Source organism: Rhipicephalus microplus, chromosome X (genome assembly GCF_043290135.1).
Source record: "Rhipicephalus microplus isolate Deutch F79 chromosome X, USDA_Rmic, whole genome shotgun sequence".
Lineage (NCBI taxonomy): Eukaryota > Metazoa > Arthropoda > Arachnida > Ixodida > Ixodidae > Rhipicephalus > Rhipicephalus microplus.
Window position 1 is genome coordinate 232269093 of NC_134710.1, and position 26331 is coordinate 232295423.

The 26331-nt window shown below is 45.0% G+C and overlaps 1 protein-coding gene across 6 annotated transcripts in view; it reads right to left on the reverse strand.

Annotated features, from left to right (window-relative positions):
* LOC119187884 (GTPase-activating Rap/Ran-GAP domain-like protein 3) overlaps positions 1-26331 on the reverse strand; it is a 458831-nt gene that overhangs the window by 124644 nt on the left and 307856 nt on the right. For all 6 annotated transcript variants that reach the window (XM_075878790.1, XM_075878791.1, XM_075878787.1 and 3 more), the window contains exon 2: positions 5858-5927. In XM_075878790.1, the coding sequence (XP_075734905.1) occupies positions 5858-5927 (70 nt within the window). The remainder of the gene's footprint in view (positions 1-5857; positions 5928-26331) is intronic.

Genomic DNA, 26331 nt, shown 5'->3' on the forward strand with positions numbered 1-26331 from the left:
AGCAAGTAAAGAAAGAAAGAAAGAAAGAAAGAAAGAAAGAAAGAAAGAAAGAAAGAAAGAAAGAAAGAAAGAAAGAAAGAAAGAAAGAAAGAAAGAAAGAAAGAAGCGGGATGGTATGGGGGTGGTGCGTTGGCCGTGCCATTCGCACGGGGTAATGGCGACGTGGATTACAAAGCTCAAATGTGCTCCCTGTGTGTGCGCATTGGGGACTTTCACCTCGTTTGCTGCGTGCCTCGAGCAAACTGCAACAAAAGATGATGGGCCCTGGCTGGCTGCTGCACCAGAATATCAGGAGGATCGCTACTGAGGCGTGAGGGGTCCGAGAAGAATACTCGCCACGATAGCGTCCAGCGTGTCCGAAAGATCCAGCTTCAGATATGCGGCATGCAGGCTCGCGAAAAAGGCGTGCGTGCATTCAATGTGAACACTGCAGGCGGGCATTCAAGGAGGGTGCGATCGACGGTGCTAACTTTCCAGCACAAATGTGTCAGGCAATGGCGAAGGACCATACACGTGATAGTGCTTTAGGCTATCGCTAGACCAGTGGTTGCCTTCGCTCCTTTCACGTGTGCAGACATTTCTTGCATCTACGCTTGATACAAGGCACTGCGGCTGTGCGAAAGTGAGTTTCCGCACACATAAACTCTGACTAACTCCATGGACTGAATTGGTTAGGATTTCGAAGGAGCCGCTAGCACCAACTTGTTAGCGACACAATATTACTGACCCTGCAGAGTTGGACGCTTAAAGTGCGGAGGCCATATTGACAAATCTTTTCCTTTGTAATGCTTGTTGTCACCATCCAGCAGGCTTTTTAAAAACAAGTTAAGAATCAAAATTAGCTTAGTTTTTGTCTTTCGAACAATTGAAGCTTGCGTAAGAAGCCAATTCATACCCAGAGATGTCTCCCCGTATATCATGCACGTAGGTGAGTGACGACACCGGAAGCACCACTATCTATTCATTGGAAATCGTTCTGCTGCCCCCCTCTCCCCCGCCCCAAAGTTCTACATGCTACTTGAAATTTTAGAAAAAGTATTCTGCGCCTCTGTCAAGATTACTCCTTCACGTAAGGCAGGAATAAAGGGGGCATATAAGGGCTCATCTTCCTTTGTTAGACACAACATTGTCACTAACATTATTACATCCTCATTATCATTATGTAAACAGAAATTTGGGAACGGCAGAGATAACGTGGCCCCTATAAATGCTAACCTTTCAGCACACCGTATGTATTATGGCTCCTGTTTGATAATAAAGATAGTTTACTCCAGCGTACCCTCAGTGACTGGCCAAATATAACTGTCCAAAAGTGTCTGAACGATCCCTCAAACAGCAGGTTGCTACATCAGAGACAGCGCCACTTTCGTGCTCGCGGGTAAGAAAAAGAGGAATGCGTGAGATGATGCGACAACTTGTATACACTTGTACGCGGCGTGCAAAATGGCGCGCCAGGCCAAACAAGGCAGGAGTTTCCTTTTAAAGCATATAGGGGCATCCAAGGCACGTAGCGGCGTAATCCGAGTTGCTGATCTAAAAGGCCACTGTCCATACAAATTTCTTTTTTAATATTCGTACCAACGGATAAATCCAGACATCGGCGTCCGCCATCAATCTTGGCGATCGATTTCGAAAAATCTTTTTTTTTTTGGTCAGCCATATGGTTGCTCTTGCCAGGAAACCATTGGTTTACAATGCATGATACCATGTGGTCATGGATGCAAGCTGCTCTGACACGAAGTTTAAGCCATCATGCGCGACAGTGTGCCTAATCTTGGTACTCAGAGCATACGATAGTAGAAGCTCAACCATAGAACAATGAAACGCAGAAAAACTCACGCAAACTTTTTTGTATACTGTCTACCTCCATATCTTTTAAATCGCTTACTCCCAGCGTAAGATAGTGAAGCGGAAAGGCGTCTGACATTCCTGCTTTTTCTTCTTTTTCCTCTTCTTAACCATAGCTGTTATGTCAAGCAGCCACAAACTCGAGAGGCTCGGCTTTACTGCGTGCTTGCATATATAAAATTTAAATGACTATACGCGGAATATGGCGCCACTAGACGTGCTATTAGACAATCGTCACGACACAAACGGTCATTGTAAAAGATCGTAGGACCAGCTTGAACCAGCGAACCTGAATTCGGACTCGGGTTAGCCTACACTTATTGTCTTACTCCTTGCCGAACACTGCAATATGCGTATTTACAACATGATAGTAAGCAAGAAGAATAGTTTTTGCCGGTGTCCTGTATATAAATGAGTGTTTATGACAAAGGGCTACTATTTACAACCCCCCCCCCCAAAAAAAAAGAACAAAAAATACAGCTTTGTTATAACTTACTGGGGCAAAAAAACATGCAAAACGACGTAGATTCAATATTATTTTACACAAACGCATATCAGAAAGAAAATCAGATATCCATAGCTGGGGCATGATACGTAGCCTCACCATGACTACAACAGGGAGTAACACCGTGGTCGAGCCATATGGATGACCCGATGTTTATTCCCGAACAAGAGGAGACAAAGAGAAGTCGAAGAAAAAGCTATTGTATGGTCGATGGCGAAACCCAACATAATGATCCGGCGAGTGATTACAATAGAAAAAAAGAAAAATGTAGAAAGAAATCGTCGTGTGTGGAATAACATGGCGAACAGGCGAAACGAAAAATAGTAGTCGCGCGGAACACAAGAGCATACGCTAAAAAAGACGCGAAAGCGTCAGAGTAATGTTAAAGCGAGAACTACAAGCAGCGAGCAAAACAGTCCGTCTCGACGACCGACGATCGTAATAGGCTGGCTATGTTCAATTAACGCTGCAAGATCACTTTAGGAACAAAAAAAAAAAAACTCTGGGCCGGAGATCGGGGACGCGAAAAATATCGGAGAAAATATACGAATGCAAAGAAAGGTATTTGAGAGGACCGTTATTACGACGCCTGACGCGCCCCAATAATTGAAATGATACTGTTCAGTGGAGGAAAGGGCCGACTCAATGGGCCCAGAAAGCAATAAAGGCGCACCGGTTTCTTCTATTTTCGCTGCTTTACTCGGCAGCAACCTGGGGGAAAACAAAAAAAAATCGCCAAAGTAATCGCATTTACTTTAATCTCACGGAAACTGGTGTCGCAACAATAACGACTTAGGCGGCTCTTGCAAATCACCCCTCTGCCTATTTTTTTTTTCCTGGCCCTTGTTTTAGTCTGCTTGAAAGATATTAGACGATATACGAAGAGGATAGGGAGCAAAGTTTCCGACATTGCAAGAATACCAGAGTAATTGAAATAAATCATAGCAGTGCTCCAAAGGACACTGGAAGATTGGCGCACTGACTGGAAGACTGTTTCTCACATGGAATACCGAAGAAGCGTCGCAAGTTAATGTATAATACGTGCTGTAACTTTGTTTATTAGTTAGCCTTGTCGATGGCTGAAAAAGTAGTATTAATTGTTTTCGTTGCAAAGTGCGAGCTGAGATTTGCGCTTTCTCTTTTCAAGCAGCAACGACGGCTTGTATAGGGGGCTTTCAAAACTTGAATTCGTTAATGAAATCAGCATGCTTTAAGGAAGTGGTTTCTAAACTTCTTTCGGTCAGTGGATCGCTATAAACGTGAACAGACCCCTATAAAGACTATGTTGATGTTTTTTTGTTTTTTTTTTGTTCGAAAGTGTTTGTTTAATCACATATACCGATGAATATAAAAAAGAAATGAAATGTTATAGGGCCAACTATGCAACCTCTATGTAAAGCTATCGGTGGTCTAGTGGCTAAGCCAGTCGGCTGCTTACCGGCAGGTCACGGGACTGAATCACGGCCGCGGCGGCCGCGTCTTTGATGTGGGCGAAGATGCTTGACGCTCGTGTGCTTAAATTTAGGTGCGCGTTAGGGAACCCCAGGTGGTCGAAATTTCTGGAGCCCTCCACTATATGCGAAGTCTCTCATACGGCGCTTTTGGGACGTTAAACCCCAACAATTATTATTATTATTATTATTATTATTATTATTATTATTATTATTATTATTATTATTATTATTATTATTATTATTATTATTCAGCTTTCAGTAAAAATCTCAAATTATTTTAAACACAATTACGCTTGTTGAGTATAACACGAAATTTACCAACATAAACTAACTTTCCCGTTTCCCGCCTATTCGGGATAATTCTAGATGTGGAAATGCGCTACCATTTTACAAAACCGGTACGAAGTGCAACCTAAAAGGCCACCGTGAAAGGTAAGCGTTTGTCTGTAAACATTTGGCCCGTTCAATACGCAGAGTGGTTATCGGGCTGCTCAGAAATTTCAAAACATGCCTTTTTTTTTTGTTCTGGAAGAAATAAAGACACAACCACTTGCGGTGATCAACACTGTTATTGTAGTTGAGCTGAAATAATCGAAAAGTAGAACAATAATCGCAAAAGAAATTAAAATTTAGAACCGAATAACAATACTCACTAATTAGGCGTTTACTTTTAAACGCATCTTGCAATTGGTTAATTACAGCCCACACGCGGTACCCGCTAACCATACCTACTTGCAACTCATCCGACAGATGGCAGTGATTTCGATAAGCTTATAGCAATCAAAAAGGAAACAGTAATTTTTTTTTTTCACATTTAGTGCACCAATGTATAGGATGGTCTCTTGCTTTAAAAAGCAACAAAATTTAGTCGCACACCGCAAGTTTGATGACAGATACAGGAAAACAATAAATCCAGGTGCCGTCATCTAAAATTTCTTTCAAGTAGACATGTCTTCAAAACCCGCGGGTGGCAATTCGCAGAACTATGTGCGAGTTGTGAAGACAGTTGGCAAAAGCTTGGGGAATATTCTTTACTTGTACAATTGTAGTTTTCAGTTTATTGGGAAAAAAAGCGCACGCCTCTTCGAGTAGTATAGCTGAAAAATTAAATCGTATGCTATACCTTGCTGGCAATTAATTAAGGTGAAGAACAGATAAAAAGGACACCAAGTATTAAGCAACCGTATCTCGCCTCAGTTTAATTACCCATTTGAATAGTCAAAAGCATAAATATTGGTCTGGCTAGCTCGACAAAGCTGTAGCAAAAATCGTGCATGCTGTTCGTCAATAATGAACAGTTCAAAACTGATGCGATGTGTCATTCCTTATAAGATGCCCGTTTGCCTATACACAATGGCTTATTGTTAAGTCACGTGACATTAAGGCCATTCAGGTATGTTGTAGAAGTATACCCTTTGTTAAAAAAAAGTGTGTCACCTTTGCCAGGTTAATCTATACTGAACATTTTCAGATCTCTTATGTAAACAGCAAAAAATGGAGCCGGATAGGAGGAACGCTGATTGACAATGGTCACACTGCAGCCTCTCGCCTGTTCCGGTGTACAAGAATTAAAAACACTCAAGTCACAACGCGTTACTCTCAGAGTGAATCTATGCTGGCAACTTGCCTGCAGCGCCTGCGCAACGTCTCGTGCTAACTTCGGTAACGATCGCCAGTGGGCCACACATTTATTTTGTTCTTCATTTTTCAAAGGGACACACTTCTAAAGGGACGTAGCATTACCCCACCGTGGTCGATACGGCGATCATCCTGCTCTTTCTCTAGAGGTCAAGTGTACGAGTAAGCAGTAGCGAAAAATAAAGCCCAAAGCGTACCCATAGAAACTCTTAGAGAACTCGAAACAACTCAGCAACAATTTAAACCTAAAATGCAAGAAAGAAGCTATATTCGCGTCACAGGGAAGGAGAGGGGGGATACACGGAAGCATTTTGTTTATCTCCGTTAGCCTTTTTTCGGCTATTTTCTTTCCTGCATTGATTCTTTGTTGTCCGTAAAGAACATTTTCAACACGAAAAAGAGCTGAACTCACCATTTCCACGGAGCCATAATGGCGCCTGCTGAAGACTCCTCTCCTTGCAGCAAGGTCAGTCGATGATGAACTGCACAGCAAGAAGAAGGAGGCATGTATAAGGACGTGGTACCACAATGGCTCCGAACAAGGGAGACATTTTGTGGTCGAAATAGAAAGAAACGATCAAGTCTTGGACATCTAGGTCAGCTGCGAAATCTCCGCAGCCTACGTAAATAAGGCGCGACTGCCTCCAGAAAAGCGGAGTCGCTTTATGAGCGTCCGGAAACGTGACACAGAGAGCAGCACGACATCTTTCACCACGCCAAGGTAACCTTGAAACTATATTGTTTGTTCATTTGTTTTTAACCTTTCCACAAAGAACTCATAAGACGGCCCGAAAACGTCACTGAACTTTCTAGCTGTGTAGATACTACAGACTCGGACAGGATAGCGAACTAACGGGATATCACGGGCTAATAAATTAGAGGGGCTTTGAAGCGCAGCACAGTTGAGCGGTAGTGCGTGCCTCGTGTACCCTTTGAACACTGGAAAAAAGCACTTCCATACTCTGGAAACTCTCGCGTGTGTCTGTGTAGTTTGACCGCCGCCACATTGCAAATGAAAGCTTACTCAAAACGGCCCATTGACGACTAAACACTGCGGCTTTTGACGCGAAAGTGCTGGCCGACATGTAAGATACGGTCTTCAGCAGAATGTACCAATAGGCGCTTTCATTCAGCCACAATTGGTCCATGATATAAAGCTGCGTAAAATAAATAAATACACAAAATAGAGAACAAAAACGCAGAAAAACGTGAATCATGTACAGGCACTCCAACTTATACAGATCGCAGTGAGAAGACGCGCTTAGTCGTATATATGTGACCTTGAAAGCTAACATGGGAAGTGGCTCGAGCTACATATTTTCGTTCGCATTTTTAAAAATATATTTCTTGACTTTGTATACTAAATAACCTTATTCAGCGTGCGGGGCGCGGCTGCATTTTCGATGGAGGCGGAAATGCTGTAGGCATGTGTGCTCAGATTTCGGATCACATTAAAGAACCCCAGGTGGTCAAAATTTCCGAAGCCCTCCCCTACGGCGTCTCTCATAATCATATGGTGATTTTGGGACTTTAAACCCCACATATCGGTAGCTCATGGGGCGTTAGCAAAGTTGGAAACCATCCGACGCATGCGCTTTTGTGTCTTTGTCGTGAAAATTGGAGATGCGTGCGCGATTCGTTCGCTAAACTGAAGGACGCTTTTGATGTTCCCGATTTATGTGCCCCTATCCTTTTTTATATCGACTGAAGGCAATGCTTAAGGGCCGTATCAATCCGCCGAGTGCTCGCACAGTTAAAGAAAGGAAGAAAAGGGGGGGGGGGGGGGGCGTTTGGCAAAACAATGTTTTCGTTTCCTCTGCACAAAAATAATTGGAACGTTGTGACATAACTTCATAGGATGCGAGAAACAGTATACTCAGAAGTTATTCAGCTTTGCCGGTGGAAGATCAGTAACACTGGCGTTGCAGTCTTCGGTGGGAAAAAAACAGTGATATATATATATATATATATACAATGACTCCAGTGTTTCCAGAGCTCCCGCAGTGCTGGCGGCGGGGAGAAAAATTATGCATTCGAGCTGATAAAATTTCAATCCCAGTGCGGCACCGGGAAGGCACGCCAGATAGAACAGGCAGCTCAACTTTTAAAGTTTAATGAACGTTTCGAAGTTTGCAGTAAGGCATAAAAAAGTTGATTTGAAAGCTTCGCGATACGCGACGTAAAGGTTGCGAAGTAAACACTTTTGAGGCTTCGGAAATGATGTAGCAAAGTATTTCGAGATGAACCCAAACACCGAAGTCAAAATCAGAGCAAAAAGAAACGCCACCGAAAAAAACACGTTGTCAATGGCTTCGATACTTTCGCGCAGATTTGAGGGCGTTTCAGGGCTTTCTTAGTCTGTTTTTAGGCTTTTTTTTTCATCATAGACTGACATACTACTTTCACTTCCGAATACATTTAAATGCGCACGGTGATCCCAGACTTCTCTTGTTTGTTTTTTGTGTATCATTTAACAACAAAAAAGTGGGAGTATGATTTTCTAAACCTACGCATGTCTGCAACGAAATCCGCTGTGTTGGAAGAAAAAGCGAAAAAAGAAGGAATTAAAAAAACAAGCACGCATTCGTACCACCAAGTGCGGGGAATAGGTGCTTGCGCCAAGGTCGCTGCACGGGCCACTAGATCACCGTTCGATCGACCATCCGCGAAACGGTCCGCCGATCGCGTACTAAGCGAGGAATGAAACTCAGGCAATGGCAACCCATCTCCATAGGATTCACTTTTACCCTGTTTTAGATAGCGGAACAGCATTGCAGGCTTCGTACGTGTTTTTACTACGTACTCTGCATGTTAGCTCATGTTCTTCTTTGTTTCTCCGTTGCTCTTTCTAGAACACTCGCCTTGTGGAATTGCAAAGACCGCATTAACAAAGCAAGCTATTACAGATATATGTGAAAAGGTGATTGGAGTGTCGGCGAGATCAGATGCTAGCGATTCGCAGTAGGGGATGTATTAAGGAAAGCGGTTGGTCGTACAGAAGAGATGGGACGAAAAACGCATCAGCATAAGAACCAAATTTGCCAAGTTTCACACAGACCGTAATACTGGCGCCACTATCATGCTATCCGTTCTCAAAAGTGTATTGGGATACACATTCGCCTTTCAGCGAAAATTTTCACGAAGCATGTTTCAGAGAGTTAAGGATGATCATAACTGTAACTTGCGTGGTATTCGGGACGTATTGTGTTCTACTGTGATATTGTATGAATAATAATAATAATAATAATAATAATAATAATAATAATAATAATAATAATAATAATAATATAATTGCAATATTTTCGAACATTTGTAATAATTAACGCTTATTAGTATCTAGACACTTTATTTTTACATACATGTACCCCACTCGGTGTTGTATTTGCGGTCCACGCACAATCCTACATTTCGCGAGTTTATACTGAGCAACAACCCAATGCTCGTCATCCACTGTGGATACGCACAGTACATTTGATCTTAAGGCTGTCAAGAACAGAGAGCAACAGCGAATCTAGCCACGACGGAATCTTTGACGACATTGCGACGAGATTTGCTTGAGTCGGTTTGGAGCGGGACGAACGGTGACACCGATGGACGCGTTCCAAGCGGACGCGTCACGCACGTTGGTGCTTCAGGTCTCGTTAGCTCACTTGAAAATAGAGCGTGCGCTGTTAACGCGCCAGAATCACCGTTCGCGTCGGCGGTAGCCTTGGCCTGCTTTAGCACAGCGAGACAGGATGCTGTGCGCTCAGCAAGTTTCGAGAGACCGCTTAGCCAAATGTCCTCGCACGCTGTGGTCCTCAGGAGTCGTCCTCGTGGAAGGCTATAGGCTCGAAGCCGGGAGGAAAGATATGCTCCTCAACACAGTGGTCATTTTGTTCGCGATACATTTACGCATGCGCGACACGGGACGCAATTGCGGCGTTGCACACCTCAAGCGCTGAGCATCGAATCTAACCTGCTGAATAAATTATAACGCCTCTTCATTCAGTGAGCTTCTAGCCGAAGCTGTAGACTGTTCCTAGCGTTAATGCGGTTTCAGCGTTGATGAGGCCATTTCTTAGAGCACAACGTAAAGCAATTCAGTTTTGCAAATTGCTGGTAAGCGTTCAAATGAACACTAGCGCATTTCTCTTCAGAAGTTAATGACGTACTTTTCAAGGCAGTTGCTCAGCACAGAGTTTGTCTTAAATGCGCATGACTTTCTCTCTGCTGTGCTCTCAGTCCGCATATGCGACATGTATCCTAAAGGAAATTATTTTGAAGAAACAGATTAAAAATTTGGCAATTAACTCTTGAACTTCAAGTTGCGATTTGTCGTAGAACTAACGTGTGCAACTTTGTCAACAATACAGCGAATGTCGCAGTGTTGTAATTATTGATTTGATTGATTGATTGATTGATTTGTGGGGTTTAACGTCCCAAAACCACCATATGATTATGAGAGACGCCGTAGTGGAGGGCTCCGGAAATTTTGACCACCTGGGGTTCTTTAACGTGCACCCAAATCTGAGCACACGGGCCTCGACATTTCCGCCTCCATCGGAAATGCAGGTGTTGTAATTAGTCACATACCATTATTCAGGTGAAATAACGACGTTGCTGCCCAAAAATGACCATCTGACTGAGAAACACGTGAACGCACACATGCGAACACACAAACGCGCACATGGACGCCCACACGCACGCACGCACACGCAAATGTGGAATCAAAGCTCCCATTTGGCTGCATACGATGTCATAAAACTACATTGATTCCTGTTACGGCCACGAACAAAACATCGGGGACTTTTCCTCTCTTTCACTTACCAACCAACAAATACATATTAAGATCTCGTACACTAATGAAGTGAAGAGCGTTCAGCAAAACAAAATTAACTGACTTTTTGAGTGCACTCATGAAAAAAAAAAGCCTTTTACTTTTGTGCTTTTCTTTCTATTTCTCATTTTTACGCTCCTGTCTCAACTGGGCTATACATACGACTTCGACCTGAAGTTCCTGCCACGTCCCGCATTCATTCGAAAACAATTCTAAAGCTCAAGTCATCAAGTGTTGTTGTTTTTTTTTCCATCGATGGTTCATTGTGCACGCACACCATGTGTGCGCGATACTCGATCGCATCTTCCTCCGTCGACCATTGACTTTTCAACAATCCCGTTCATCGAGAAGAATGGCGAGCTAAATCTAATGCAGTTGTGGCAGTTTTTTCTTATTCAGTTTTGGCAGGGCACATGTCTGCGACCGCGCTATAATGCGCACGGCGGCACAGAAAACTAGGTGAGGCAGATCGAACTCGGGTCACTAGCGTTACGTGAGGACTGTGCTCGCGCAACCCGCTCCACGTTCAAAGCTTTTTGGCGACCCTCACCTTGTGCAGAAGTCATACGCCGAGAGCAAGTGACGCAGTCTTTCTTTTCGAGGTTAAACTGAGGAAGGTCGAGGGAAGGTCATGGCTCGCTCGCCATGTTCCCGCAAACTTAATCAATCGGGTTCACTGCTTTACAATGTAAGTTCAGTGAACAAATGCGTGTGTGACGCCTCGCGTACTTTTCGTTGTTTGCCGTCCGTTAAGCAGGCCTGCCTGCGTACGCCAAGCGGGGGCAGGCGTCTCGCTGCGTCGCCATCGGGCACATTCCAGCGTGTAATTAACGAGCTCTGAGCTTAGAAAATCCAGCGCGAGAGAAACAGCGCGCCTGATTGGTCCACGCTGATACGACAGTCGCCAACACGCCGAGAGTTCGTTTTGCTCGGCCCAGCCCTGCCTGCTTAGTTGCTAATGAATCGCCGCAAAACAGCGAAATAACGTAGAAAAGTGTGAGTGCAGACGACAAAAGAAACAGCGCGACAGAAAGCGTGCCTGTGACTCTTTCATGGGCCTAGAAGCCTGCAGCACGGGGATAAAGTCAACAAAGCTCTCCCGCCGCTGCTCTTCCTTCCCTTTCTTTCATTTACTTCGACCACGCACTGGTGCGGAGTGCGATTAGGGTCATCTCGGGCAGCCTCGTCTTTGTGCTTCCTTCCGACCACCGCCCCGGGTGCCTTCGTCGGTGATCAGCAAGGAAGGAAATAAAACACGGTACGTTGCCTCACCCCCTGACGTTACAGTGCTTGCAAAGTGCCTTAAAAAAAACCGAGTCACAGAGGCTGCAGTGGCGAGCTGGTGGCAATGACAGTGGTGTTGGTTGCACAATAGTTGCTGAAATTGTAACAGCTGAGCTGGGGTTTTTTTTGTGTGTGGCACTTTCTCTCATTCGTCCTTTCTCCGAGAGCTACAGTGATGCACGAAAACGCGCTGTTCAGCGCATGGCACCGAGCTGGGGGGTCTGATGTGAGTACTCCCATTAAGGATGAAAAAAAAAATATTGAGTTGGAGCCGGGACAAAGACACCGCGTTGGACTTGAGAGGTGAACCTGCAACGTGTACAGCAGGAACAACATTTCAGCCAGGGCAAGTGTCGGGGGTGTTTGTGGAAACAGTGTATACCTTTACAACACACGCAGCGGATTCACTTTGGAACTTTGTTATAGACGTGACTCAGTGAAACTCTTTCGTTTTCGCTGGGGCGTGCTTTTAGTGTGCTCTGTGTCTGTTGTGCACATCTCAACATCTTAGTGTAGAACCTCCTCCTCCTCCTCCTCCTCCTCCTCCTCCTCCTCCTCCTCCTCCTCCTCCTCCTCCTCCTCCTTCTTCTTCTTCTTCTTCTTCTTCTTCTTCTTCTTCTTCTTCTTCTTCTTCTTCTTCTTCTTCTTCTTCTTCTTCTTCTTCTTCTTCTTCTTCTCGCTCTTCATATCTTCTGACGGCATCAAGCTATTCAGATGAGAAGCTCTTGATAGAAAAGCAGATTTCAGGTCCATGGACTCGTTCACTCCTGCTGTGCACAAGATGTAGAAAGCGTTTTTCAATTTCCTTAAATCTTTTCAAATATCTTCAGAAGAAAACGTCGCTCACGCTAGATCATTTTCTGCTTAGCCAGTACAGCGTAGCCAAAGTATTTAGGCTGTATATAGCGGTGGTTACCCACATTGGCGTGTAGAGCATTCGGTGTTAAAATCTTTACATTCACTAGCGCAAACACCCCACCGATGCAGCGATGTTTCTAGCAATGTCACAAAATATTCATTTACCAAAGCGCGTTCATTCATTCATTCATTCATTCATTCATTCATTCATTCATTCATTCATTTCTTCGCATGCGTGACATAGGCAATTCTTTGCTTCTCTGATACTGAGCAAGTGTATGAATGCAAGACCGAGAGAAGATACCTTAAATCCTTCCGACGAAATGAGTGAAGGCGCGCAGAGTTACGTTCAGGTGAACTACTGTTGTGACAAAGAGTAATCACTGAAAGGCGCTTTTAAACGGCTCTGTACTTAACGCAAGATTATGGTATTGACATAGTGCCGCTGAGGAGCGTTGGAAGTTTTCGTCTCGCTTATGAGCGTTGAAAGGGAGCTGATGCGTGCACCAGAGAGAATTTAGAATTGTAAGAGGAGAAGGTAATTATTCAACAAAATAAAAACATATTTTTTCTGAAATACGTGGCGAGTAGAAAAATAAGCTGTCATACAAGCGAGAACGCGAAGTGCAAAAAAAAAAGCCACAGCTTTGCCGCAAAGGCGAAGCAATGAACGCGATAAAAACAAATTGGAAGGTAACGCGCAGAGTGGCAAGCAGATCAAAATGTGCCGCGCGTTTCTCACGCACAAATGACTTGCGAAACGTGCTCACGGGTACAGATGAACGCGAATAAGCGTCTCAGTTGTTCTCTGCGTCTGAAAAGCGCACCCTTTTCGCAAACCGAGACTTCGAAATGATTGCAGTGACCTTTGTGCGCCCCGTAACTACAACAGAATCGTTCCAAAGAAAGCCGCCAGCCAAGACGTATGATCCTCCCCACCGCGACATAAGGTTGCGTGATCGAGCGACCATCCCCTCCTCTCTGCGGGGCTAAGTACGCGTGGGAGATGAGAGCGCGCGCCACCGCGTCGTAACGATGTGGCGACGCGCGCTCATTGCGCCATCTTGCTGGTAATTCTGAAAACTCGATAGTTCCCCTTTCCTCCCGAGATGCCCGTCACCAGCGGTGAGAGGTAGATATAAACAGCTTGCCCTTTGAACTCTGACGGACATGCTCCTCCGTAGCTCTGTCTGTGGTTGACGCCTCGCACTCACGTCTCAGAGAACCCAAGTTCTATTCCGCACACCAAAGTATCTTTCCGGACTTTTTTTTTTCTTTTTTGCGTTTTCATATATATAGATGCGTATACATATACGGTGAGTGACGGCGACGCCCATGTCGATGCCTGCGGCAAAATCCAGTGGAGAGTGCCCATATAACTGCTATCGCAATAAAAACAAAAGAACAAGCAGTGCACGCGGCTGTCAGTGGTGGAGGATGCGCTCGCGGCGGCGCGTCTATCGACCGGCCACTTAATGGCGCGGTGGCCGACGCGGCCGGCCTCACGGCGGGTGGCGCGCGAATAACGAACGCGCCTCGAACACAAAGGGAGGCACGTCGCGACAGCAAAACTGCTCGCGATAAAGGAAAGCTCGGGTCACGCCCCGCCGCCAAGAGCTGCCGCCGCGGCCGAGGAAATAAAAGCGGTCACCGGCCTCGCCAAATGAGCCGCCGCTTGTGTCTTGGCCCACCTGCCCTGGCTGAGCGGGCCGCGGCTCGTCCGCGCACATCCCTCGTTGCCAGCACGGGGCTGTGAGGCGCGCATTTCGGAGCAAAAGGGTTAGGTACCGGCGACGGTGTCCGCGAGAACCTGGCCAACCGGAAACTTCATTACGCTTTCAAAGCTACTTCTCCAAAGAAGAAAAAAAAAGTGCCCACCGAAAAAAAAAAAAAAAAGGCCGCCGCATGCACCTGCACGCTCTCCTCGCGGTTGTGCGCTTTTCCCCGCAGAAAAATGACACGCGCCCTCCCGGCGCGGCTTCCTTTTTGTGCACGCTGATAACTGCTGCCCTCGCAAAGTTCCGCGTGGGCAGTTTCTTCCGGTCGCGTGGGCAAAAGGCGAGTGCGGACATACGTGTTTAATCAGTTGACGACCAGGAGAGGCTTTTCATCACAAAGGTCAGGCTCCTCCTTGGAGAAAAGGCGGGTGCGGCGCAGCTTCCACTCGACTTTGCAGCATTCATCTACTTAATACGTATGTGTCGCTATCAACGTCTGGAGTGAAATAGATCCAGCACTTTTAGTACTACGACTACTACTCATTAGTATTATTATTATGATATTATTATTATTATTATTATTATTATTATTATTATTATTATTATTATTATTATTATTATTATTATTATTATTATTATTATTATTATTATTATTATTATTATTATTATATCAGCAACCTAAGGGGCACAACGTATGCCAACCTACTCCTTCTGGAGAAGGTAATACGCATAAAGAAAATTAATAAAGGAGAAAGAAAATATGAAAGTAAACAGATAACCTAAAGGGGCCAGAAATACGCACACAGTAAAGGCGCCTATATGACCAGCGTAGGCATTCGCCCCTGTTTTTTTTTTTTTGCTGTGCATTTTTGATTACTGACTGAAGGCAATAAAAAGATAAAAGGAAACATGTTCCATAAAATGAGTAACTAACCAAGCCATCGTATTCTATTAATGGTAATTTTTATCTGTGGACGCGCAGGCTGGAGTGGCGCCCCAGAAGAAATTCAGTAGAGCTGCACTTGCGAATTGGCACCATCAAAAGCTCTCGCAGGACCGCTGGAGTACACGTAGCCGCAACATGCTGTATTGAAGTCTCATCAGTAGGCATCGTTCTTAATTTTATTCTAGTACATTGTGCAATAGTGTGCATTCAGCAACCATCAACTTCGACAGTCATTGGCTGCAATGGCCTATAATTATGCGCTTAATGATGTATGCGCATAAAATATAAATACATCATTGTTTCACAGCTCGCGAGCTACACGCACAAACAGCTATAACAGAATCGGTGGAGTTACTTCACTAATTCCATTATAGACCCCAATATAGTTAGTTCACAAATAAAAAAATGGTGTTCGGAACTTGCTCTTCACGAAATATAACGTAAGAAAACTATAAAACAGCGCCAAACTTCTTTTTTTTTGTTTGGTGCCGCTATTATTCACAAGATTTCTCATTTAGACACACAGTGTATATAATACGAGTCACGTATTAACACTGAACCTCCATGTTCTATGAAACTAGCGATAAATCATTCACTTCAGGGGCTCACAGGCTTAAAAACGTCATCGCGTTCTGCACTAAAATGCTATCTCTGTGAGCTGGAAGCCCCTATAGTCGATATTTGTGCAAATTCAGGATCCTTCGATAACGTTTCGCTGGCAAGCTAGTTGGCGGTGCATTGTTCACTACGTCACGATGCCTATATCCCAAAGAAAAAAACAAAGCACAGAAGTTTTAGTCTCCAGCTCTCCAGCCCTACAATCTCCAGCCCTCAGTTCACCAACAACATGGCCAGCTTACATCTAAACATATGTTGTCAGAAAAATACAGTTGCTCACGCCGAACGGGCCTTTATTACGGCCTTTTACAGGCATGTGAAGAGAATTACAACATTAGAATAATATTCGTGTAAATCATTCTAGGAGTAAATTAAAAGTGACCAAAGAAGCTCTCCTACACAATTAGTAAATTTACATACTATTGTTACGGAAAGATGAATGACGAATAGACAAAAGGAAGACGATCTGGAGACGCTGGGTGGCGCACGCAAATCTGCTGGTCAGCCATCCTGACTGTCGACCGTGTTTGCCTCAGCGCGTAACAACATTGCATACTAATTTGAAAGCGGGCCGTGACAATGTTGTTGAAAGCTGTAACATCATAACTGTATGTCTGATCAGCTACGCTAGAATCAATTTTAGAAATTCTTGATCGTATAAGTGATAACCTAACTATCGAATGACGCAGAACTCGGTATAAAAAGAGCATGACTGTATACATGCTAATCCTGACTGTATTTTTATGTCTATGCTTCTTTCGTTTCTGCACGAGCCAAATAATCAGCATGATAAAAAAATTACGTCACGAGGTAACATGTATACATGTGACTTCGTATACTGTATACGAGGCATCTAGTTTTCACGTAACCGACAATGAACAGTAACAGCGTTTCGTTAGAGCCTTGGTAGTAGAGTTTATTTTCTCAGCCCTCTAAGGGGAGCAAAACGGAAAGGTTGTCAAAAGAGAGAAAAAAAAAGACTATACAATGCACGTAAGCACGAAGAGGGTAAAATAAACATGCTTAATGGTGAGAAAGCTATCTCGTTCGCGATCACCGCGTGTTTAGACCATCAGCATTTGCACGACGGCGGGAGAAAACACCGCAACTTCCTTTCCTTGTTTTGTAAATATTTCTAGATTTTTCGGACACCTTCAGGGCTGCCACATTTAAGGCCGAAAAGGAATAAAAAGAAAGTGAACTGGAAAGTACAAGAGTCGCGTGGGCGCTTGCCCGGTGCGCGCATGTGCACGTGCGAGGGTGCGTGCTGCGCCCACCGAGCGTGCCGCGGACACGTTTCGGCCCCAGCAGTGGTCAGCAAAGGTGGCTGCGCTCTGCCGAAGAGCCCACCAGAACAGCAGAAAAATGGAGGGGAAAGGACAGCGTAGGTGGCTCTCGGCCACAGCGGGTGCCTTGAACGAAGGTAAGAAAAAGGCACCCAGGCGCGGTTGCTTCCGGCTGCCCCGTGCGGTCATGCTACAGGCAGCCATGGGCGCGTTCGCGCGCGCCACATACCCTCTCTGGTGCAGCCCCATCGATTTGTCTAAATTTAACTCCACGGCCCAGTTGGCGCACGAAGTTCCATTGGGCGTCCGGCGGCATCATTATACGCGCCCAGCACCGTTTCTGTCTGTCCGCTGGAAGCGCGTGAGAACGGCCAGCAGCTGACTTCGGCTTTGTCTCTGCGCCCACGGACTAGCCACGCCACGGCCCTGAAACTACGCGTAAATCACTGTAGTTTTCCCTGCTTTATCGCACCGGACGGGTGGATGCTACGGATTGGCCCCATTGAGAAATGGTTGAAGCACGCATTCTTTCCCACAAGACGTACCCTGCATACAGATACACGTGCATCCCGAATCATATGTCACGACAACGACCTACGCACCGTGAACACTTATACCTAGGACGCGTGCCGCGCAGAAATGGTAGCCGCAGAAGGCCGCTTGAAAATATCGACCATATGAGCTGACCGAAATTCACGGTCAATGTAGGATTACTGCCTTAGGGCAATTGAGTTTGAGCATGAACAAAAACTTTTTGTTCCCCTAATGCTTAAGCTGAACGCTGTACTACAACATTACTGAAATATGACACACCGTGAGTATATTAAAGACACACAAAACGCCCCTCCTGCCCACGTGCGCGCACACACACACACACACACACACACACACACACACACACACACACACACACACACACACACGTGCACGCACGCACGCACACACACACTAGGCCCGTGTGCTCAGATTTGGGTGCACGTTAAAGAACCCCAGGTGGTCAAAATTTCCGGAGCCCTCCACTACGGCGTCTCTCATAATCATATCGTGGTTTTGGGACGTTAAACCCCACAAATCAACACACGCACACACACACTCACTTAATGGTACACATGACCGAGGTTTGCTGTGTTTCTTACAAAAATTATCGTCATCGAGAACCGGCACGTGCGATCTTTGTTCTCTTCGTTGCCTTCCAGATTCGCTTCGCTCCCAGAAAACACGCGCCTATTTGTTCAGCGTGGCCTGTAATAATTCTGTTATAGAGAACGAGTACAGAGAGAGAAGGAAATATATAAAAAAATTTAGCGAGCCGGGACTCAAACCTATGTCCCCCCAAAACCGAAGGTGAGCTTCGTAACCACTCAGCTGTCTAGGCACGTTAGCAGAGCATAGCATAGCCTGGTGTAGTATAGCATAGCAAGGGGATGGGAAATGAAAGAGAGGCTAGGGAGGAGACGAGAATGACTAAACAGAGAGATATAGAAAGAACAAGAAAAAAGTAACAAAACTGCATGGATAAGGAAAGATAGAGGGAAAAAGATTGAAGGCAAGAGAAGTATACATAGAGCGAACTACATAGAACTACATAGAAAGGGGAGACAAGAACACAAAGAACGCCGCAAAACAAATTAACATTAAGGAAGAGATAGAAATGCACAGACTAAACAAATACTAAAAAGAGCAACAAGCATGACCATGCGTTAGTATAGAATAGTATATTGTATAGTATAGCAAGGGTGGGAAAGAGACAGGTGAGAGGGCAAAATCCTACCCAAGCAGGAACAAGCTAGGTGCCCTCCCGCTTTTCTGTGACCCAGCGTTGTGCGACTTGGTAGAAGCTGCGCAAATTTTTTGCTGCTTTCTTTCTCAACAAGTCCCGATAAAACAAATAATGGAACCTCAATTATTAGGCATAAATAATAAGAACCGAAGATTCACGATGAAGTTAAGCATGACCTCCGCAAAAAGGGCAAGTTCACAAACGTGACTTGTGTAGCCCTTCAGCTTTCCTAAGCATGTACTTTGAAATGCGTCTACGCACAAGGAGTAAGTCGCCGGTCAACAGGAGAATTCTTCAGATAAAAGTGCAGTTTTATCTCCATTAACGGCTATGTCAGTATACTTACACCCACCTGGAAAGACACACTTTATCCACAAAAAAAAAAATGGTAGATCCAACGTAAAGTGCGAATCGATGATATGCGAAGCACGAATGAGGAAGGTTGAATTGTCACATTAAAATGAGCACAACAATATGAAAAGGACGTAAATTATGCCATACATGACTGCGCCTGGCATTTGTGGTGCTCAGTCGTCTATTCACGTCAAGTAATGCCGAAATTGGTGTATGTGAAGCCAGCAAAACGACCGCGAGCGCCTCATGAGCGTGGCATGTAGTCATGTTCTTACATGACACGCATGTCATGGTTATCATATTTCCACCAGTCAAGTACTTTCAGCATCCTTTCACGTCACTTAAAACCAAATTTGGTATATGTGAAGCTAGCGCAACGACCACGAGCGCATCATGAACGTGGCATGTAGTCATGTTTTTACATGATACGCTTGTTATGATTTCAGCGTGAGAGCCTCTCACTTATGTTCGTCATGCAGTCATGCCATACCATGTCAGTTTTTTTTTATATCTCATGTCAACAAAAGCACCACAGGAACAGCAAGACCCTGACATGTAAATCATGACATTCATGACATACATGCCTTAATTTTCATGTTATGACTAGTCACTTATGCTCGTCATACAGGCATGTTATGCCATAGCAATTTTTGTATAGATCCCCTTATCCAAACGGCCAGGAAAGCTAAAATTTATAAATAGATAGATAGATAGATAGATAGATAGATAGATAGATAGATAGATAGATAGATAGATAGATAGATAGATAGATAGATAGATAGATAGATAGATAGATAGATAGATAGATAGATAGATAGATAGATAGATAGATAGATAGATAGATAGATAGATAGATAGATAGATAGACACGGCTAAACTCGCCGAAGTTCACTAAGAAATGTTCGGCACTTAAAAAGCTCCGAAGAGGCCGTGGCAGTGCAGTTAACTGAACAGCTCTCGGGCTAACTCACGGCTTAGCGGATACAGCTTTCGTTCTAACGTCACGTCTTACCGGATAATGGAGGATACTTCCGAGAAGAAACCTCGCAATATCTTACGCCGATTATATGAAGCTCAGTGAAAGTTTTACGACTACGGTGTTCGCGGCGCAGTTTCTCGAGGTTGCCTCACAAGAGCGAGCCATGTTCACCGTCTGTCGCTTGCAGATTGTATTACACACGACAAGTAATACGCCCTTTAGAAGTTACAAATTTTGATGACAGGGGATAAAAAAAAAGAGGAAGTAAGAAACGCTGGGGTGCTAACTAGATGTCCACACACCGTTGTCAGAAAAGGCAGCAAAAGACAGCTTTTCACTCGTCATTTCTTTCGGTTCTCTCTATAGCGGACATCTGCTGGTGCGGCAAGAGCCAACAAAGCGGATCACATACGCTAATAAAAAAAAAAGAAAACGGCCTGTGTGGCGCAAAAGCTGCCAAAGGCACCAGAAGAGGAAGCACGTGAAAGAAACGTGCCGGCGAAGAGCACGGACGTTTAAAGAGCGACGGCACCTGAAAGACACCAAGTCACGACACATCCGCGCATTACGGGTACACGAACGACGCCGCAACAAACGGGCCGAAAGCTGGCCGCTAGAAGCGAAGGTTAGGGGAGAATGCACAAGGGCAGTTCGCCCGCCTCTCCTCGAGCTTGGGCCGTGCGAGCTCTCGAGCGGAGGTGTCGTCGACTGCGCTCGGCCAAAGCCATTTCCACACCGGCGTGCCGCGAGGGTGAAAGGAGTGGTTCCCAAAGTGACCACGATGCCGAGGAAAAAGAAAAACATTCGGAAAGGCGGCTCGCTTGTCAAATCGAACACCGCGCTGGAAACAGACATCGTGCACACGTGCCGAGTTCTGGTAAAAGCATCCACATCGCTGCATGCGCAGCCATCCGCGAATCACCGATCGCAAGCGTCTGCAGCGCACTGGTGCGAGTCATTTGGCGATTAAGGGCGAGCGCCATGGACTCGTCCGAACTGATTTCACCTCCGGGAGTAAACGCCACCGGCCGGCTGCACGCTTTCGCGCGCCTCAGCTGCAGATCCCGATAAATGTACCGTAGAAATAAAAGAGCCGTCAAGAGCCAGCTAGAACGAAGGGAAGCGATGCCGCTTCTTTACCCCTTCGCGCCAGGCAGCAAGTTGGTCGCTTTGCCTATAAACATGCCTAAAGAAGCAAGTTCAGTCATCGGATAGGTCGGCGCAGAAAGAAATAGCAGCGAGAGAGAGAGAGAGAGAGAGTGAGCAGAAAATAATTTGTCTTCTGCGTTCTCATTACGAGCAGCGTTTATACTGCGAAGATATTGTGTCCTTGGAAAAAAAATTACTCAGCTCGCAAGAAACAAAAAATTATGCGATTATAGAGGGTGCTGTCTTGTTCTTTTACACACTTTCCAGAATCATTTTTCGTGCACGCATTCGCACCCTTCGAAAAAAAAAGGGAGATTATAATACGGAGGGCGACATTAACGACATCCTTCGGAAATTCGAAGAATCCGATGGCCTCGAGAATTTTAAGCTTCAAAACAAATAAACTTTGTAAATGAGAATCGGAAACCGCAACCACCAAAGAAAACAGATTGTAAGAGAAACGAAGCACCGTGGCTAAGCCGTCGAGCTTCGATTAATGAATGGCTCCGGGAATGAAACGCCGCCAGGGAGGATCGAGGCCGACCACAGGAAGCCGCACAGCGACGCCCCCTGCCAATGATTTGTCTACGTCCGATGCAGTGCAGCGCTGGTTTTTTTTTTCTTTTCCACTCAACGATGTTGGATACGAATTGTCAGACTGTCAGGAAGCGCATTTCGCTCTGAACTACGCGGCGGAATAAGACCATCTGATGTTTAACCGTTAGGACATCATATGGCAAGCACAACAGAAAGAAGAAGGAAAGAAAAAAAAATGACCCTTAACTTATTAAATCGCGACAGAGAAAACGGCCGAGCTTTCTTCTATGGTGCAGAAAGAAATTATAATTACAGTACATCAGAATGACCTTGTGAGCCCTCATGGCAGAGGCAAAAAAAAAAAAGCCATCTCTTGACAACACGGTATAGGTGGTCGCCTTAAAGAGGCACAAACGCTAAAAAGGATTTTTTTTTGTTGTCGTACAATCAAACCATGCTTTCACAATTTTGAAAGCACCAGTGGTGCCGCGATGATAGGTTTGGTAAGTTAGAAAACGCTCGACAACTAATAAAAAAGATACAACACTGTTTTGAGGTTCGCGCAGAAACTTGCAGTCGCGTCATGCAATTCTGACGGCGTTTTCTGGGTATGCATTACTTTTAATGGTTAAAAATGAACTGCATTCGGTTCTGAGAGAGCCACAGTTTTAACATGTCACGTTTTACGAAATTGTATTTAGAAAGTGCGTCCGAAAAACGAAAAAATTAATACTTTCTACTTCGCAACGTCAGTAGTCCTGAAGTGGGCGCGAAGTTCCCAAAGTTAAATTTGATCGTCGTTCCCTGCTGAGCTAAGCAACTTATAATGGCAAAATTAATATTGGTAGCATTTTCAAAGAATAATTGATCAGTCGAACCATATTTTAGCGTTTCACCTTAGCATCTCTTCAGCCATTAATAGGCGCTCAGATATGCTTTATGGAAAATACATGCCTGGCTCATATAAACACGTCACGTGCTGTATATGTTTCGTAATATGTGAAATACCATGAAATATACCAAATGCGTGCCATGAAATCCCCTCCCTCCCCTCGCAATCGGGACTGTCATCTACGGTCAAATGTGCCTGCTTTATAGTTTGTCGTCAAATAGCAAAGCCAGGAGGAGCGACACCATTTAGTCCACGCGCGCAGTTAGCAATGTAAGAAATTCAGCTTTTGGCATCTGTTCAAAGTGATATAGCAATCCCACTATCAATGAACGATTCTTGAGCATATTTGTGCCACTAGAGTGCTCACTCGTCCACGCTTATTGTAACAATTGAACTTCACGCTAGTTTCCATCAACTGCGTCCCTGTAATGTAACAGCAACCATGTATAAACTGAGAACTTGCACCGGCGCCAGAACCACACGCTAATGACTTAGGCAGACGCGTGTAAATGAAAACTTGCAAACAGTACAAAAACTAATGAATGTTCGTTCCAAGAACGGCCACTTTGTCGCTAGCACACGCACGTGCGCAAAGAGGGAAAAAGCAAATCTTAATGCTGCCGCCATAATTAAACAAAAATGCACAGACAAACAGCCAAGTGAGGGATGCGGGAGATGAACGTGATTAATTCAGACTAATGATATTGTAGCTTGCCTGGATAATTTTTGGTGCACGGGCACTGCTCGACCACATAATTTGATAGTGTTCAGTAATGAAATAACAGGAGAAGAAGCGCTCGCAAAGGAAAAAAATGAGAGAAGCGAACTTTTTTTCGAAGCTAAAGAACAAGCTTTAGAAGCTGTTAATCGCGTTACCAGATGTCTGCTGGGGCATAATGTACCTACAGTTGTTTCCGAAATGAGCACACACGAAGTTTCGCGAAAAGAAGTGCGCTGATGTGATCAGCGAGATAGGTACGCCCTTTTATATATCTAGTACATTTTGACTGCGAAATTCAATAATTAAAAATGGTTGCAGTCTATGCGTGATAATAATCTGTGGTATCCCCTGGTGTTACAGACCTCGCATTGTTTTGTCACACCAGGTGATACCACCCATCAGTGACCAACCACCTGAACTGAGGGGATCGGAGCAGTTTTTGTTTTAAATAAAGGGCCCCAGCTCCTCTGTCTCTATATCGTTTTAGTAAGCCAATATAGGAAAGGGCGGGCGGTGAATGGGTGTGCACGCACTGAGAAAGTACGCGATTTTTACTTTCGTATAGCACCCACACACGAACGTGCGTAGAATTTTCTAGTACTAAATTGTAACTCTCAGGACTCTTGTGACAATTTTAATGGGCACCTATACGACCACATAAACTAGCCGTTGGTGGATGAGTCACGTAAATCAGAACGTACTGTGCTACATGGGTCTAGTTCCCAAGGCACGCACGTTAGTCTGTACAGCGAGGCTGCTGCCGTTACATTGATAGTAGCAGCATCTCTCGTGGACGCAATAGCACTCGTAGGAACTCGGTACACAATATTCGCATAGAGAAGCACTCGAATACTGCTTACATTCACCGATTTTTGAAGCACTCACCTCACCGATCATGCCTACGGCTCGATGGTAATGATGCACGTGTATATGTCAGGGATATTTCGCCTGTGTTTAAACCAGTCCGTTGCCGTCATACTGATAAATGTTCTACCGCTAGAGGACGCGCCTTTAGAAGCTTGTTCGCGAGACAAAACTGCACCTTTTTGCTCCAGAGAATACCATTTTTTTTCTGCCTTTTTTCGATACTTCTTATTACACTCCAGCGATGCGTAGTGAAGCCCTAGCCCGGCCATGCACAACACAACGTGGTTATTTAGAGAAGACCTCTGTATTTACGTTCCACCGTAAATTCGCATGAGCGCGCTGACGGGTGTGGGTACGCAAGCCGGGTTATTCCTTCGGGCGTTCTCACTGAGCGCGCGCTCCCGTTGTGAACAAGCGCGGACGTAAAAAGAGAACGGAAGAAATGCCAGTGATGTGCGGCGTCGCCACGAACCTGGTTCTCCCCATCGTGGCGAATGACCGGAGAAAACAATGGTGCAAGTGTGAAGAGCAAAGGAAGTGAAGTAGCGTGGAGATCAGCCCATTACTTCACACTTGTCTCTCGCTTCCCCGAGTGCGAGGGGAGCTTTTCTGCTCAATTTTTCGCCCATTTTGCCGTCGCCTCCCACTTTTATCTTTTCTCTCTTTTGTTTTATTTAGGCACGCCAAATTCATTACGCTCTCAATTCAGCCTAATGCATTTCTTTCTTCTCTCGTTCTCCTTCAGCCCCATCGGAAAGAGCCCTTAGAACATGAAGAGGGACGAGCCTCATTTCGCCGATCTTCACCCTAGAAATGATGTGCGTAAATAGTGGCTGTTTTCGGGAGACACGGGCGTAACTGAAGAAAAACAGTGAAAGGACGGCGGGCCGTATAGCCGCTTCGCCGAGCACATATAACTGCAGCGAAAGTAAGTACAAGTTAGAACCAGTGCAATGAAAGGTGCAGCTTGGCAAAGCAAGTGCTCTTCAAAAGTTTCGCTGGAAACGCTCAGGGGTCAAACTCGAGCACATTTCAACACCGCGCCGCAGCCAGACTGCTGTGCCATTCTTGTGTTCAATGCTGTGTCACCCCCAAGCCCATGGTATTTCGAAGTTATGAAGAGAGCCGTATCAGCGGCTGGAAGGCCTGACGAACACGACACGCACCCATCACGTCAAGATGCGGTTGCTTTTCCGAAGCCTCCTGGATGCGGGAACGGGAAGAGGGTTGGGGCTCGTTGCAGGTTCGGAGCACGAAAAGCTTCATCGCACAGTGCTGTAACGACTCAGTGAACGTCAAGTAGTCTTACACACTGTATATAAAATGCTTCGTATATCTAGACATTTCATCATTATCACTCAAGCAAAGTGTCACGAAGCGAATATCAAAGACCCTTTCCAGTTGTTGTTCGCTAGCACATTGTAGAAATGTAGGAAGATGTTATGCAAGTGGAAGTATTTAATTTATCCATACCATCGATCGGACCTCATATATCCATCCATCGTATATCATTCATGGATATCATATATCCGTCGAGCACGGCTATATACTAAAAAAAAGGCGGAGTATATGTACGTGAACGCTCTTGATGCCACATCAACACGTAATATATGTTCCCACTTAAGACCCTGGTCTTCATTGAGGCCTAAAATTATGTACACGTTGATCCGTTTTTATAAATTCACTTTCAGATTTTCAGACTTATGTGTACGTCATTACATAATGGGACTACACGAAGAAAAAAAAAACACGGATCGCCATCTCTCACAACATCACCTTGTCTTTTCGTTAATATGTTTACTTGCATTCGTTCCATCATGCATAGTAACAAAAACGCCAAGGAGGCTTTACAGACACTTAGACGCATATATAAAGACCATGCTTCACAATTTCTAGCGGGAATCTTCGCCAAACCACGTAAATGGACAAATCTTCGGGTGCTGTTCTAACCCTGCAACGCACAAACGTTCGTACGCACAAACACAAAGAATTGTTCGTATATAGATTAACACATATGATTCATCGACATTCTATTCACCCTGCCGACACTCGACACCACTTCCCGAATTATCTCCCGC